At 36.5% G+C, this 15,541-nt stretch overlaps 1 protein-coding gene across 1 annotated transcript in view; it reads right to left on the bottom strand.

Moving 5' to 3' along the window:
- Window positions 1–7,759: 7,759 nt before the first annotated feature.
- The window catches only part of LOC131859501 (actin-related protein 6-like), a 39,396-nt gene continuing 31,614 nt past the window's right edge, over window positions 7,760–15,541 (bottom strand). The window contains exon 2 of the mRNA XM_059213324.1: window positions 7,760–7,846. Within this exon, the coding sequence (XP_059069307.1) occupies window positions 7,777–7,846 (70 nt within the window). The 3' untranslated portion in view covers window positions 7,760–7,776. The remainder of the gene's footprint in view (window positions 7,847–15,541) is intronic.

Raw genomic sequence — 15,541 nt, 5'->3', positions numbered from 1 at the left:
AAATGACATACCCATTAAATGGAAAACCCTCTATTACTGATTTTTGGAATGAGGACCCGTACGTTATTCCCATACGTAGTCCATACTCATATGCATAGGTTCGCCCAACATCAATAGAAATAGATTTCAAAGTGGCAATCTCTTTCCAAACTTGCAGTCCTTGCTATCAGTAATAAGGCTGTCAAACCCTAGGCACCAATACACAGCCTTCATGACAGGTACGACCAGCATTATTCTCAGCACACGCACTCAGAAACTTCTGAAAATGACTGTGAAACCCCTCCAAACCCCTGCAATGTCACTTAGAAACCAATCTCCAGCAAATAAGAAGACAACTTCTTAAGTCTTGGGACAGCCAGCAATATGGTTTGGCTGTAGCTACCAAGTTCGACCAGTCAATGAGAGGTGCGGCCCAGCACCTTTAATTTACAGCCCAGAAGTAAATGGTACGGCCCTAGCAAGACAGTATGGCCCAGCAAAAACAAGTACATCCAGCTTCAAAAATGTTTTCCAATATTTGGAAACGCTTCAATAAGCCCAGCTTTGGTAATAACCAGCATTGGAAATACTTTCAATCTCAGCTCAATGTGTTTCCTAAAGTAGAAACACCTCTAATTCCTCCAACTATATCTTGCAACAGGGAGAAAAATGTCATTCATGAGGGATTTCGTCCTTACAAACCCTTGAAGATGAACTCTCCAATAAATTCACAAATTATCAAATCAACCAAGCATGTTGGAAGAGGGACTCTTAAATGTCTTTTATTTCTTTCTCAAGAGAGCTGATTCACTTTCCCAGGCAATGTGGGATTAAAGTCTTCACTTCCTTTTAATATCAAAAAACTCTTTTTTCTCATGTAGTCGCCCAAGTACACTTAAAAGGGGAACATTTAATATTTGTAACACATACTTTATTTGTCCCAGTAAAGTCATCTATTAAATAACAATAAAGTTAAATAATTTAATTTAACTTTATAGCTTAACTTTATCATTAAATTAATGAATAATATCAAATGATCATCGAATCTTCAGTCCGTATTAAACAATTATCACTGACGCCATCCACGAATCCATTGACTCACTCTGACCCGACCCAACTGACTTAACTGCACCAAATCACGTCAAATCACCTGAAACTGAAACTACCTAGGCCAATTGGCCTCAAGATCCCTTAAATCTCCTAGTTAGCCAACGGGACCATGGAGAAATCGGCTCACAACAACATTATAAAACATGGGCTAGAAAGGGGACATTACACATATCATTTTAAATTGGATTTTAAAATGATGTGTAATGTCCCCTTTCTAGCCCATGTTTTATAATGTTGTCGTAAGCCGATTTCTCCATGGTCCCGTAGGCTAACTAGGAGATTTATACATCAGTTGCAACAAAAATATGATTACAAACATATAAATCCTTAGATGAACCAATCTATATATTCCTTAGGATTTGAGTAAAGTAGAAGGAACCACGGTGTCTCAGAAAGTGACTACATGTTGTCCAAACTCAAATATTTCTGAAAAAAAACAGAAAAATACTGAGAGGTACTGAGAGGGGCGGGGGGTCAAAGGTGGGGGGGTGCAGGGTTGAATCAATATTTTAACAAATTTAAACTTGAAATTACCAGAACATACAAAAGGGAATACACATAAGCACATGAACTCAAGATATCACGTGGAACACCCCTTCAGGTAAAAAACCACGGCTCAAAAGCTTTCAATAACAATTCATGGGCACACACCCAGGTTACAAAAATGAGCACCAACTTCAGTTTACAGAGGCACCAACCTCTCAAAGAAATCTTCAATAATATGTTTTTGAAAAAACACTCAGCAAGCAGCATACTGTAACCTCATAATCAGATATATCAATGTTTATAAACAAAGGATCCACTTCATATACAACCACCCAGCTTGGAGACATTATATTACAATAAAGAAGACAGAGCTCTGTAATTTTTTATTCATTTTTCACACATCCATATCTTATTCATCAAACAATATCAACACTTCACACTAATTGCATCCAAAATAACCTCTTAATCACTGTGAAATGTCCATAAATTCATACACTCATTTTTCAGACCAATCTACCATAGATATCATGTCACCCATTTGTTCAGAAGGAACAAATCATCCTGTCTGAAAACAGACAGTTACAGAGAAAAAAAAACGCCTCATACCAAGCACTTCAACGCAAACTCCGCCAGTAAAATGAATCGTTTTTTTAATATTCTTAAAATTCATTACGCCCACAGAGAAACAGACTCTACATTACCTCACACCTTGTTTAGAACCATCATGCCAACACATCTCTCCAAAACTAAGGCTAATACCAAAGACACTTTTTTTTTTTTTTGTGAGATCATTTCGTCGAAAGATGGTCATTTTTAATTTTCTTTTGGCTGCTCAATAGAGACAAAACAAAAAAGATAATTCATTAATTAAAAAACGATTCACGCCACCCGTATCATCTTGAAACACTGCATCTCAGTCTCAACCACTGTACGCAGAGATAAAAGAATCAACCTTATTGCAAAAAAAACGGCTCAGCAGTTCTACGATTTTTTAAAAAGATGCGACACCTCTTCCACCATGGTCACACAGAAAAATACACAAATCTGTCCAGCAAATACCACCTGTGCGAATCAGAAATGCAATGAAATATGGTGTTTTTTTTTTCAAAAACTCCCACTGAAAAAGGATGCTACTGCAGCCAGAAGAAAAACATTCCAAGCATACACATATATTAAAAAAACGCACAGCAGAACAATTTTAAAAAGGCTCCAATAAAAGTGTTTATCCTATGACGTGGTGGTGAATAAAAACAAATCCAGCACGATACAGGAGAAATTAAAACACATGGCAAGTTTGTCCACGCATCTCCTTCAAGCCAGCAAAAACCAACTTAAGCACGTGTTCTTCAGCAACGAAGAAAACACTTTTTACACAAACCAACTTAGTCTGCAAGATACTTCCAATCAAACAGTTGAAGATGTGGCACTGCTGAAAAAGAAACACAAGCAACCAACTCAAATGCTGACACTCAAACAACCTTGACATCAATAACAAAAGTAATTCAACACTTTCTGCATTCAAGCCCAGCAGCTACAAGTTTGGTAGTGGTTCCTAGACTTGAACAGGATGTTGCGTGATTCTTCCAAAGTTCCAAATGTCCAATGCTTTTGTATCTCCTCGAAATTCTTCTTGGGTGCTCCAAATAGGTTAAGGTCTTCCAGGTTTGCGTCTAGACTGACCTAAAAAATCACTCCTCTAGGGTTCTTGTCCTAGAAACTAGATAGCCTCTTGTGCATACCAAAAGAAATCAAAATTCGCATTCCTACCAAATAATAGCAACCCTTATAAATACATGATTGCCCGAAAGTCGACTTAGGGGAGAATAACTACTCAAAACAAAAACAAAACCAAGTCGGCCACAAGAGAGGAACCCCCCAAAACATGTTAATCTCAGGGGCCAACTTAATCAAAAATTCTAATAATTACATTTATTTCTAATTTTAATTTATTGTTTATTTAAAACTTTCTTTATTTATTATTAGAGGACTTCAGCAAAAAGGACTAACCGACCTGTTTTTAATTGGGGACATCACAATCCACCTGTCCTAGATTGCAGTTTTGATTTGAAACCTGATCTTTAAAGGCTCAGTTTTGAGTCATACAAGCTCTATTTTGCAAGCATTGTTTTTGTTTGAGATGGAATTTCACGAGTTTCGCGATGGTGTAAAGAGTTCTTTATTTTTGTGTCTAGCGTTTCCACAAATTACAGATTCTCGTGTTACTAAGAAATTCTCATTTTGAGAACTTCCAAGGCTTTGTTTGGGCTCATATGACAATATATTTTTATGCATTTTTTTAAATGTGCATAATTTTGAAGTTAACAAGTTAGATTTTTAAAAAAGACTATCTCAATGAGGAAGAGGAGGAGCTCTGAGGTGCATATGGGAACGCACAGTCGTCCTCCATTGTTGGCCCTTGTACAAATTGCAGATTCTCAGTGTCACTAAGAAATTCTCATTTTGAGAACTTCCAAGGCTCTGTTTGGGCTCATATGACAATATTTTTTGATGCATTTATTTAAATGTGCATAATTTTGAATTTCACAAGTTAGATTGTTAAAAAAGGCTATCTCGATGAGGAAAAGGAGGAGCTCTGGGGTGCATATGGGAACAAACAGTCGTCGTCCATTGTTGGCCATTGTTACAACTCTCCCTCTTGAAATTATTTCAGATTTGTGTTTTTCGCCTTTCCTAGACTGTTTGTCCTTTTTGCTTTCTAAGGGGGTGGTTTTGGGTGGTCTTGATCAGGTTCCAAGTTTAGGTTTCGATTGTTTGTTTTGTTTGATTTTTTTACCCCTTTTTTTGAATTGGTTACTAATTCTCTTGACATCATTTAAGTGCCTAGGCCGTACTAGGTATTATTGCGAGGGTGTGGGGAGTAATGGAGGTTGAGAAAATAAATGTATTAGTGCAAAATGGCTTTAATGATATTGATGGTGATAAAACAAAGATGCAAGAAAGGAAGTCTTACAGAGATATGGCAAAGAAGGTGTTGGTCAAAGTTGTCAAAACTGGGCCGGAGATTAGGGCTCTCGTCATAGGAGAAGCAGGTACAGCAAATAAGCTAGCAAATCGCAGCTTGAATAATCAAATCCCAAGGGTTTAATAAATACAAGGATGGCCCTAAATAATAAATATCGGCCTTAATTATTTAAGGAAGGCCAACCTAATTAAGAGCAGTGGGAGAGCCAACCTGATTAAAGATCAGCGGCTAATTAAGAAAAAATCATATTCTTTAAGGGCCGACTCATGGCTGGCCAACCCTTGGTGTTTAGCACCCACCCTTGGTGATGTTGGTTTCAAAATAAATTAATAAACCTTTATTTATTTAATAGGGCCAACCTCCCTTATGGAGGGCCCAAGTCTGCATTTAAAAAGGTATAAAATAATGAAGGGTCATCTCATTTGGAAGCGGCATCTCCCTCCAATACGTTGCATACCATGGTGAGGGTATAAGAGGTATTTATGAAGAGGATTGGAGGAGGCAGATCCAAAAAAGAATAAGGAATCGGATCAGAAATTCGAAAACATATAAATCAACAAAAGGAATTCAACAAGCATCAAGAGCGGATCCATTCTTAATATATCAGCTATCAGAAATTATTATTTATTGCAGGCAGTCGCATCTTATTCCTTTGTGGTATGCAGGGATATATATTTAATATGCTTAATGTATGCAGCATGATAATGTTTTAATGCATAATTCCTCACATACTAATACAGGCAATACTATGTATACAACTACTAATATATTTGATACATAACATCTTATATGTTAGATATTAGTAATAAGGTATAATAACTAGATTTCTAGTCTATTCATCAAATTGCATCAATCAATCGTGGCAAAGTAGGGAGGAAACGCAAGGAGGGATAAACTGATATGAGGTCCTCTTCTAAGTACACCGCCCCAAGAGATGGAATTGGCTTGGTTGGATGTTCCTGCCACTTGTGGGCCAAGGGGTCGAGTTGTATTGGTTGGATGCTTCGCACCCTTGGGCTTAAATTGGAAGGATGCTTCAAGCACCCTATGCTTAAATGGGAAGGATGCTTAATGCATAATTCCTCGCATACTAATATAGGCAATACTATGTATACAACTAATAATATATTTGATACATAACATCTTATATGTTAGATATTAGTAATAAGGTATAATAACTAGATTTCTAGTCTATTCATCAAATTGCATCAATCAAATCGTGGCAAAGTAGGGAGGAAATACAAGGAGGGATAAACTGATATGAGGTCCTCTTCTAAGTACACCGCCCCAAGAGATGGAATTGGCTTGGTTGGATGTTCCTGCCACTTGTCGGCCAAGGGGTCGGGTTGTATTGGTTGGATGCTTCGCACCCTTGGGCTTAAATGGGAAGGATGCTTCAGGCACCCTATTGTAGTTTCCCCTCCAACCTCTACAATAGTTGATTGTGGGAATGGATTCAAAGGAATGTTAATCATTGGTGGGTGAATAAGGCGATATGAATAGGGAGGGCAACTACAAGCTTCCTCACTAGTTACACCACCTTGCAAAGGATGGATGGCAGAGGCGGCATGAGGCCAAGAGGGATGGTATATCTGCTCTTGGGCCTAGTGTGAGGATCACTTCGGGCACCCTACCATGTCTCCTTATCTAAGCCCGTTATGGTTGAACCCAAATAATGAATTGTATATATTATATGATTAAGATGATTGAATATATTTTCTTCAACCCTATTAATAATAATTAATATTGTGAATTGTATCTTCCATGATTACTAGAAACCCAAAATTTTGTTGAAAAGATCCTTTAAAAACTTTGTTCCTACCTGCACAACCTTCAATACTAGAAAAACGACATTTTGCAGATTTAACAATCACCAAAATACAGATTAACCAATCGCATGATTTTTTTAACAAAAAAATCCAACACGAATCTGTAAAGAATGGGCATGATTTTTATTGAAAATTGGACAGGATTATCAACAAAAAAAATATGTGATTTCGCATATAAACCCTACGATTTGTTCTTGCAAAAATTTACACAAAATATTCCTTGTACGATTTCATACAGGCTATGTCTTTTGGCTCATCTATGCTTTAAACATTCCTTGAACTGTCACTGCTGACAACAGTCTGTAGGTCTCACGCGTTCTCAGATCCCAAAGTTTAGCTTGAGCTTTGACACCATATTACAAAAAGTATAATATAGAATGATTACCAAGACATTTGATAATTACTAAGGAGCGAATTTCGCCTTAAATAATTGTTACTAATGCTTTGTTCAGAAAGGATAAGAGCAACAACTAATCAAGCAAAAGTATAAGAACTTAACTAAAAGAATAAAGAGTATTCCTTAAGTCTATACTAAAGACCATAGTTGTCAAGTGACTGGTACCAATACTGGTACGTCTAACTTTGAAAAATAAGAGACGGGAGGTACTTGGAGATGCCAATTTTTTTAATATAATTTAATAATTTATAAATTTGCTACATTAAAACTAAAAATAAATTGACATTGAACTTTCAAAATAAAGAACACTGGTAAAGTTTAACATTAACTTTAAATTTAAAACACACAAAAATCAAAGAGTCAAAAAATTAGTACTACATATCTATTCTTACTCTACTATTTTACTACACAAATAGACCACTTTAGGTTGCATAATATTTTGACATTGAACTTTCAAAATAAAGAAACACTACTAAAGTTTAACAGTAAATTAAATTTTAAAACACACAAATGTCAAAGAGTCAAAAAATTCATACTACATATCTATTCTTATTCTTCTATTTCACTACACAAATAGACCACTTTAGATTACATAATATTCTACACTACGAGGTGGAAGGTGGAGGAGTGGTTTGGACGGTGGATAGCCACACAATTATAAGTGGAAAATTAATCATACTAATTTAACTTTTGATCCTTTCTTATGCATATTTTAGATGACCCTCCAAATCTACCACTTATAATACATATAAATAAACCATATGAATGTCCCTCCATCTTTATTATGCTAAACCTCAAACAGTAGATTTATACACTTAAAGTGCCCAAATAAAATGGGAAAAAAATTTAGAAGTCGTCCACTTATCAAGTATAAACTTTGTAGCAAAGTTGTTTCCATACTAATAATCTCAAAAGCCAATTTCTAATACTTGGACGCAAAACCTTATTTCATTTGACATAGTAAATCATTCTTTATCTAGGTACTTTTAGGCCTATGAAAAATGCCAGTGGAAAGGTGAAGGGAGAAGAAGAAAGAGATCTGCATCGAGTTTTTCTTGAAGTCTGCCAAACATATACACAACAATATATATTCAATGTTCATTGCATATCTCTTAGTAAAACCAAATGAAATGAATGTGCGAATATCGCAGAGAATATCAAGAATAGAAGATCCATAATAGAATGTGTGAAACAGAAGGAAACATTGGCGGGACATTTCCTGCAGGTAGGGATGTCTCCGCACACATTTCCAGTACAAAAAACATGTCAAGGTCCCCGAGACATGTCCCAGGAGATCAAAGACGCATCTCCCTGCAGCCCTGCTAAAGACTAAATGACCATTACATACTAAATATTAATAATACTTTAATATTCATTCACAGGTGGTTTAAACAAATTATATGGAGAACTGGAGCAAATAAATAGACCCTGAATTAAGACCCAATTTTTAAAAAAATTATAAGTATTGATGAACAATAACTTGGATTTGCATAACAGCGATACTAAGCTGATCCTGTGATCTTAACAAACTGATTAGTTAAAATACAGAAGATCAAGGAGGTTTCTAAGGTGGATATTCTAACTCTTATGGTTGATAAAGTTAACCCATGCAGGAATCAAATTGTCATAAAGAATTTTGTAGATAGAAGCTTGATACTAGCACAATTTAACAGATTGAAGGGAAAGCTAAGTGGAACACTTATCCCAAGTACCCTACTTAGAAGGTCTTTCAGTTATAATGAATCCAGAAGGCTTCTGACATATATAAGAAAAAAGTTAAAAGCACCAATGAGAAAACCAAGGATGTAACACATATACAGGTTCCAGTGCAGAATCCTAATCCAAAATTCCAAATGCCAAGACAAAAATAAGTGAATATGAATTTTGTGAAATACATAGTGTATCTACGAGTTTCCATTCAATAGCTTATACCAGAATTCAATAAAAAGTTTAATGAAATGGTCTGATAGCGCTTGCATCACATTTTTGGTAGTTGAGTTAACTGGCGACTTCAAAAAGGCCAGCAATACTTATAGGTATAAGTTATAACAATATCAACACTGTGGTTAAGGATGCACGTGGATATTTTCAAGACCCAGGCCATTAGATGTGCACTAAACTCAAGAAAGCTGGTAGCACTTGGGCCAATATTAAGGATGCACATGGATGTTTGACTCACAGCTTTAAGTTTCATAGACCCAGGTGATTAACTATGTTGATATTCACTGCTCCAAGATTGATTAATACTACAATTCAACGAAAAGTTAATCAGAATGCTCAAGTCACATTTTTCAGTAGTTGAGTTGACTGTTAGACACAGGTATCCTCAAGTATTCATGGAAACATCAAGGTGGTGGTTAAGGATAAAATGGTCATCTGACTTCCAACTCCAACTCCAAGTGTCTTGAGGCTCTTCTCTAGAGGCATGTTAGTAATTATGAGAATATCAAGGCTGCAGTTGAGGATGCAAACAGATGCTTGACTTCCAAGTTTCAACTTCAATATTCACATACACCAGATATCAAACTCGAGTTGATATTCATTGCTCCAATCATGTTTATTCCCATGTTCAAAAATACAATTCACAGTTTTGACCATGACATTGCTGAGGGAATGCCAAAGTCAATGAAGATGTATCTCCTCAACCTTCATTCAAATATAAGGGTATGCCATGGAGATCCTTTGATATCCAAAATCAGAGCAAAGAAAATAATTATTATTTTCTGTAAACGTGGAAGCTTGTGACAAGGAAAGAATTCACAAGTATGTTGTAAGTTAAAGAAATAGAATGTGTAGAGAACACATTTAAGATATAGAGATGGATGACAATTAATGACAGAAAAGATTGTGGTCATAATTAATCATTTAGTACAATTAATATATATCACACCCTCCAAAGTCTCTCCATGTATTACAATAATTTGCACATAGCATGAGTAATATGCGTGCTTAGGACTTTTCAATTATCATGATATCAAGGAGACAATAAATGGAGAACTTATTTCTAATGATCAATGTTGCAGGAAACTTCTGAGCAGGGGCTGGTTACCATTTCTGGAACATACTGAAACGCCCCTGGAAACTTCTGGAAACAGTTTTTGTGCCATTTCTTAATTTGGAAAATATTCAGGACCATTCTGGAAATTTATCTCTCTAACATTTCCAGAAAATTTGAGGATTGTGAGACAAAAAGCTATTTAACTTAGAAGAACGGATCAAAAATGCTCTTATAAATTAGTACTGGAGAGGAAAATAAATACTTGAATTCCTATTCATTCCAATTAGCTTTTAACTAATTGTTTCCCTTGTTGTTTCATGTTCCCTTACATTTTCTAAGATACTTCCTATCAGAAACCTCACCTATTTCCAGATTTGTGCAACTTAGCTGATGACTAAAGCTGTAGCTGCTAGCATGAAAAGGAACTTCGTAGGATATCTTTTGGCATATGGACAAATTTACAAAGTTTACAAAATTAAATTTGCCAAATGGACAAATGTCCAGAAAACATTTTCTAATGTTTGATATGAAAAAATATAGTTCTATTCCACTAAATTTATCATAAACTTGTGTATCAGTACAACTGATAATATAAACCTGTTTATTATTTTTTGAAAAAATTAGACTTGCCACATTTACTGATGTCTGCAAATATTTAATCACTTAAAAACTTTTAACTTTTATTGTGACTTAAATGACAACTACTCATGCAGTGATCCTTTTCCTCAAATGCATTTCATTATTTCTCAAAGCCCTTCCAAAAATATATGTTTCAGTTACTATTAAACAAATTTAACTTAACTTATCCAACTGCTTGTCAAGAGATCAGAGGTAGCATTACCTAGATATCTGGAAGGTTACTCAGATGTCCACTCTTGTTACTGTTGCCTATTTTTGCCTTCATGTCAAAAATAGCTTTACAATAATTTTTTGTGTTTAAGTATTTCTTATGTCATGTTAGTTGACAGATTTATCACCTAACTCTATATTCTCACACCCACAAAGGTGACAAATGTAACCACAGTTGAACCAGTCTAAACAAACTATCTACTGATTGATTCTCTGCTTATTTTACAAGGTGGCAGCTACCTTCAGATGATATTTGATGAATAAAGAATTAACTGAAATGCTTTTAACCAAAAAGCAAATAAGGAAATAACTTTTAACCAGAAAGGTTTGTAAAGGCATGCATAAAACAAAAAACACTTTTTAGACTTTCCAAATTTTGAATTAACTAGATTACCACAAAATATCATTCACAGATAATATCTTTGCAGCAACAAAAAATTAAAACCATTCACCATCTCAATTCATCCACTAATAACCATTCAAAAGAACGGAAAGCATCCACACATCATAATTCAAAGATTACGAATATCTGAAAGCCACTAGCAATTTATCTATATTCAAAACAGTAGAACAGAAATATATTAAAAGAAGTTTTTGCTCTTCAAAGTAAAACAAAGTCTGCCCAAAAAAGATCCCCTTAAAACTACGATTAACTTATAACTATTACCCCAAGTCTTTTCCATTTTCAAGAAAACGGTTTCTTAAAGGTAACGGTTTTAAAAACAACCGTTTTAAACATGCTATTAAAGAAAACAATAAATCACTCAATAAACCCTATTCATGGACTATTAACTTCATGCTCATTCTTCTTCATCAGGCACTAGATCTTGCCCTGCAATTTGACGGTCAATCCTGTCCACTTTCATTTCCTCTTCAATCAGCACCCATAGGACTTCGTTGAATTTATCTTCATCAAGTATCAAGTATTAGTTGCCCGGACGTAGTCACTCATGTCAAGAAGAATATCATCCTACAAATATTTGACGTCTGATTGCACCAAAGGACCTTTCTTAGCCTTAAGCACCATCTTGTTGAATGTGGTTATCCCGATTCTTTCCTACTGCGAGCTCACCCTGCAAGCGTTGTTTGTGATTTTCAGCTTGCTCTGCAATCTTTTCTAATATAGTGACCGCCTTCCTATATTCACTGAAATCAATTTGTGCTTTCCATGCAAAACATCGTAAAAAATCGGACAATATCTTCCTGCTCTCTCTGGCCAATTCAAATCTGGGTTGTGAAATGGCAACTCACCGTCATGAGGCAAAACCATTCTGATACGGACAAGTCATGACAATTTTCTTTTTTTAGCTATCTTTAATGTTAGCTGCAAAAAATGGCAGCATCAAACGTAGTAACGCATGCCGCCACCTTTTTCGTGTCCTTAATTGCTTGAAAGCCATTAACGATGGTACTTTGTGAATCTTCCCTTGATTTGCTCCCTGGAAGCAGTGCATGACGTGGCAGTTCATGAGGCAGAAGGAGGAACGGCAAGAAGTTATTCTTATCAACCTAACAGGCTCATTTAATTTCGACGGCATTCGAGCATGATTCTATCTTTTCCTCCACCCGTGTAGCCACTCAAGCAAGTTACAAAAATAACCTGAGGTTACATCACCAAAATGTCCTTGCTTTGAAATCGAAGATAAAGATGTCTCTTAAAGCTTTGAAAAACCCCAGCCTTAATCACAATATAAAAGATGTCGGAGGATCGGAAGATTGGACAAGCTCGCAATCCTCGAACTTGTTTCGATGAGAACCCACAAGTCCGACTTTCTAATGACGCCAACTTCTCGCAAACTCCTCTAAGCATGTCGGGTGATCGGGCCATTCTATAAGTGAAGAATGCCACGACAGAGGTTAAGAAACTCAGACAAGCCGCGACAAGGGAGGAAAAAGGGGAAAATTAATGGCTAACATGTCAAAAGGATTAAAAGCCTACAAAGTAGGAGTCAAAAAGATTTGTATGAAGAGTTGAAGTTGATTGGTTTTGTCCACGTTGTCACCATTGAACTTGTTTTGACTGAATTGTTTGCAAAAAAGTAGAAAAGACCATGTTTTGGAGGGAAAGTTCATTTTCAGTTCAAACTACCTTAACTATGGTCAGAGCCCGTGGATAAAAGTTGAACCATTGTCAAGGAGATTGGGTTAACTGTGATTTGGTCCACTCACATGGACTGTTCTATGCAAGGAGAAACCCTAAGACTGTTGGTTCAATCTTTTAAGCTCCAGATGAAGCTATGGTGGTCGCTGCAGACAAGGGTAATACTGAAGAACATTTATAGCCACATAAAAGGAGTAGCTTGACACGTTGCATGCATAAGGCCACTCACGTGGACTGTTCTATGCAAGGAGAAACCCTAAGACTGTTGGTTCAATCTTTTAAGGTCCAGATGAAGCTATAGTGATGGCTGCAGACAAGGGTATACTGAAGAACATCACATAATAGCCACATAGGAGTAGCTTGACATGTTGCATGCATAAGGGGAGTGTTGATAAAGTTGCAACAGGTAGAACCCACGCATTAAGGGCAATCAGAACCATTTTATGAGCAGATTTTATCCATAGCACAGCAATTTAGTTGGGGTTTGCTGAGAGAGATGTGGTGATTGAAAATCTGAGACAAATGTGTGCCTTTCAAATTGAAAACAAAGATAGCAGTTTTAGGGCAAAGAAACAATGAAAGATCAAAAGTGTTTATTCACTGTCATAAGCTGCAAAACCAAATAATACAAATCAGTCATAGCAGTCCCAAGATCACCAAGAAAAATCATGGTTGCAATCATAAGATGGAGATAGGACAGTCATAATACATAAGGCAGAGTTCTCTTAAAGGAAGATCTACAAAGAAGACAATAAAGCAGCGAGTACCACAAAAAGAGGGTCACAGTTATAACAGAGATTGCAGTCTTCATTGTTGCAACCAAAACTCCACGATGAAGGCAATTGAAGCTAAGACAGAGACAGCAGATTCCTCAACAATGACAGTGGATACACAGGCATTATGTACCATGATAAGAGAGAAGACTGTAAGCAAGATGATAGTAAAGACATTGTTGCAGGCCTAGCATTGAAGATAAACAATATATATAATGTAATGCTAAAGGTACAGTCATTGGTCCCTTGTCGTGTCTCTAGATAATGACCTAAGTGTTGAAAGAAGCAACTTTTAAAATAATACTGTGAAGTTTTACATAAGATCAGGAATAGAGCAAGCAATATTGATGATCACAGTTCACAACCAACACAGAGGTCATGTAAAGACAGTCACACAATCAAGGCTTCAAATTAGGAATATATAACTGTTCAATGGTAGTTCACTGTTTTCAATGAGTAGTAGATCACTTTTAGAGCAATGAAGGTAGTGGATATCAATGAAATGATGCAGCAAAGAACACTGTTATGCACCAATGTCATGAGCAAAGACAATCAAGAAAAAAACAGTAACACAAGACTCAAACCCCCATGAATAAAGTCATAATGAAAGCAAAAGGGTGTTCCACTGTCAGGACAAGGACAGAGGTCATGGTACGCCTATGGATCAATGGGCTGTCACATTGGTGGAGGCCATATAGAGAGTTCTGAGAAAGATTTTAAGGGGCAGAGGTCACTTAAAACACAGTGGCAATCCTAGAGTTATGGAGAGGACTCAAAGACAATCAAGATTCCGAGCATAGCATAGAGTTCTTCTCATGAAACATATTTGGACTATCATCAAGAGTACAGCCCATGAAAGGCTAAGGGACAGTAATGTTGCAACCCTTAGAAGGACAGTAAAGAAATCAGAGGTAACAGTGACAGTAAATAAGGAAAAGTTTTGACGCAAGGTAGATCTATTGAATATTCTTGTGAGAATCAGCTTCCCTGCAATAAACTCTGGTAAAAGCTTGAAGAACCTGTCTTTGGTTCAGTATAGTAAAAGAAGACAGTCAAGCGTGTAAAAGTTATCACTAATAAGGGTAATTGTGAACAAGGAGAATCTTATCCAGGAGGAGATGCAGATAATCTCCACTCCCTGCACATAATGTAGTAAAAGAGGTACACTTCGTGGTAGCAGAGAGAGATTGGAAATGATCAAAATGACAGTGCCTCATTTGTTAAGAAAAGACCATGTAAATAGACAAATCTTGGTGAAGACAAGTCTATTTACAGAACAAGGAATGTTATGATGGTGAAAGCAATGTTGGTAATAGTCCCAAGGCCATTGCGCAGCCATGGTGGATGAAGACTGTTGTGACCACATCACACATCGCCCCATCAAGATGGGGACCCCTCTCTTTTTTTTAGGTTTTGCCCTCTCTAGGAGTATTTTTCTCTCTCTATGCTCTTTTCTAGTGAATGAGTGGAGTGAATTGTCAAGCAAAGTTGAAGAGTCAAGTCAAGTGTTAATCATAGGGTTACCTACATTGCCCCAATTTGAGAATAAGGTCTCCATCAAAATCATCATTGGATTGAAATTTGCCTAAGTGTATTGACTTGTACCTTGCTCAGGTCCTAGAGCAAACTTGAAGTCTCGTCCTTCTGAAGGTCACAGAGCGAATTTCTTATATATGCATTCTTGGGAGGCTGAATTTATGATGTTTTCATATGAAGAGGTTGAGAACTTAAGCTGATGCAAAAGGAAGGGGTGAATTTCATGTCCTTAAGACAATTTGCCAAAATCTTGTCATAAAGGTCATGTCCTTAGGAAGGTCATGGAGCGAATTTTATCTTGATCTTGTCCTTACCAAGTATGGTGAGCGAAATTCTCCTATCTTGATTTTGTTCTTGAGTGAAATCCTCATATCTTGACCTTGTCCATACCTTGGTCTTAGAGCGAATTCACCTCTTGACTTTGTCCTTGAGAAGGTCTTTGAGCGAAAATGATATATATGTCCTATCCTTGGAAGGGACATTGGGCGAAGTTGTTCTCC

The sequence above is a fragment of the Cryptomeria japonica genome, chromosome 10, assembly GCF_030272615.1.
Source record: "Cryptomeria japonica chromosome 10, Sugi_1.0, whole genome shotgun sequence".
In the NCBI taxonomy this organism is placed as follows: Eukaryota; Viridiplantae; Streptophyta; class Pinopsida; order Cupressales; family Cupressaceae; genus Cryptomeria; species Cryptomeria japonica.
This window is presented reverse-complemented; position numbering and strand designations above follow the sequence as displayed.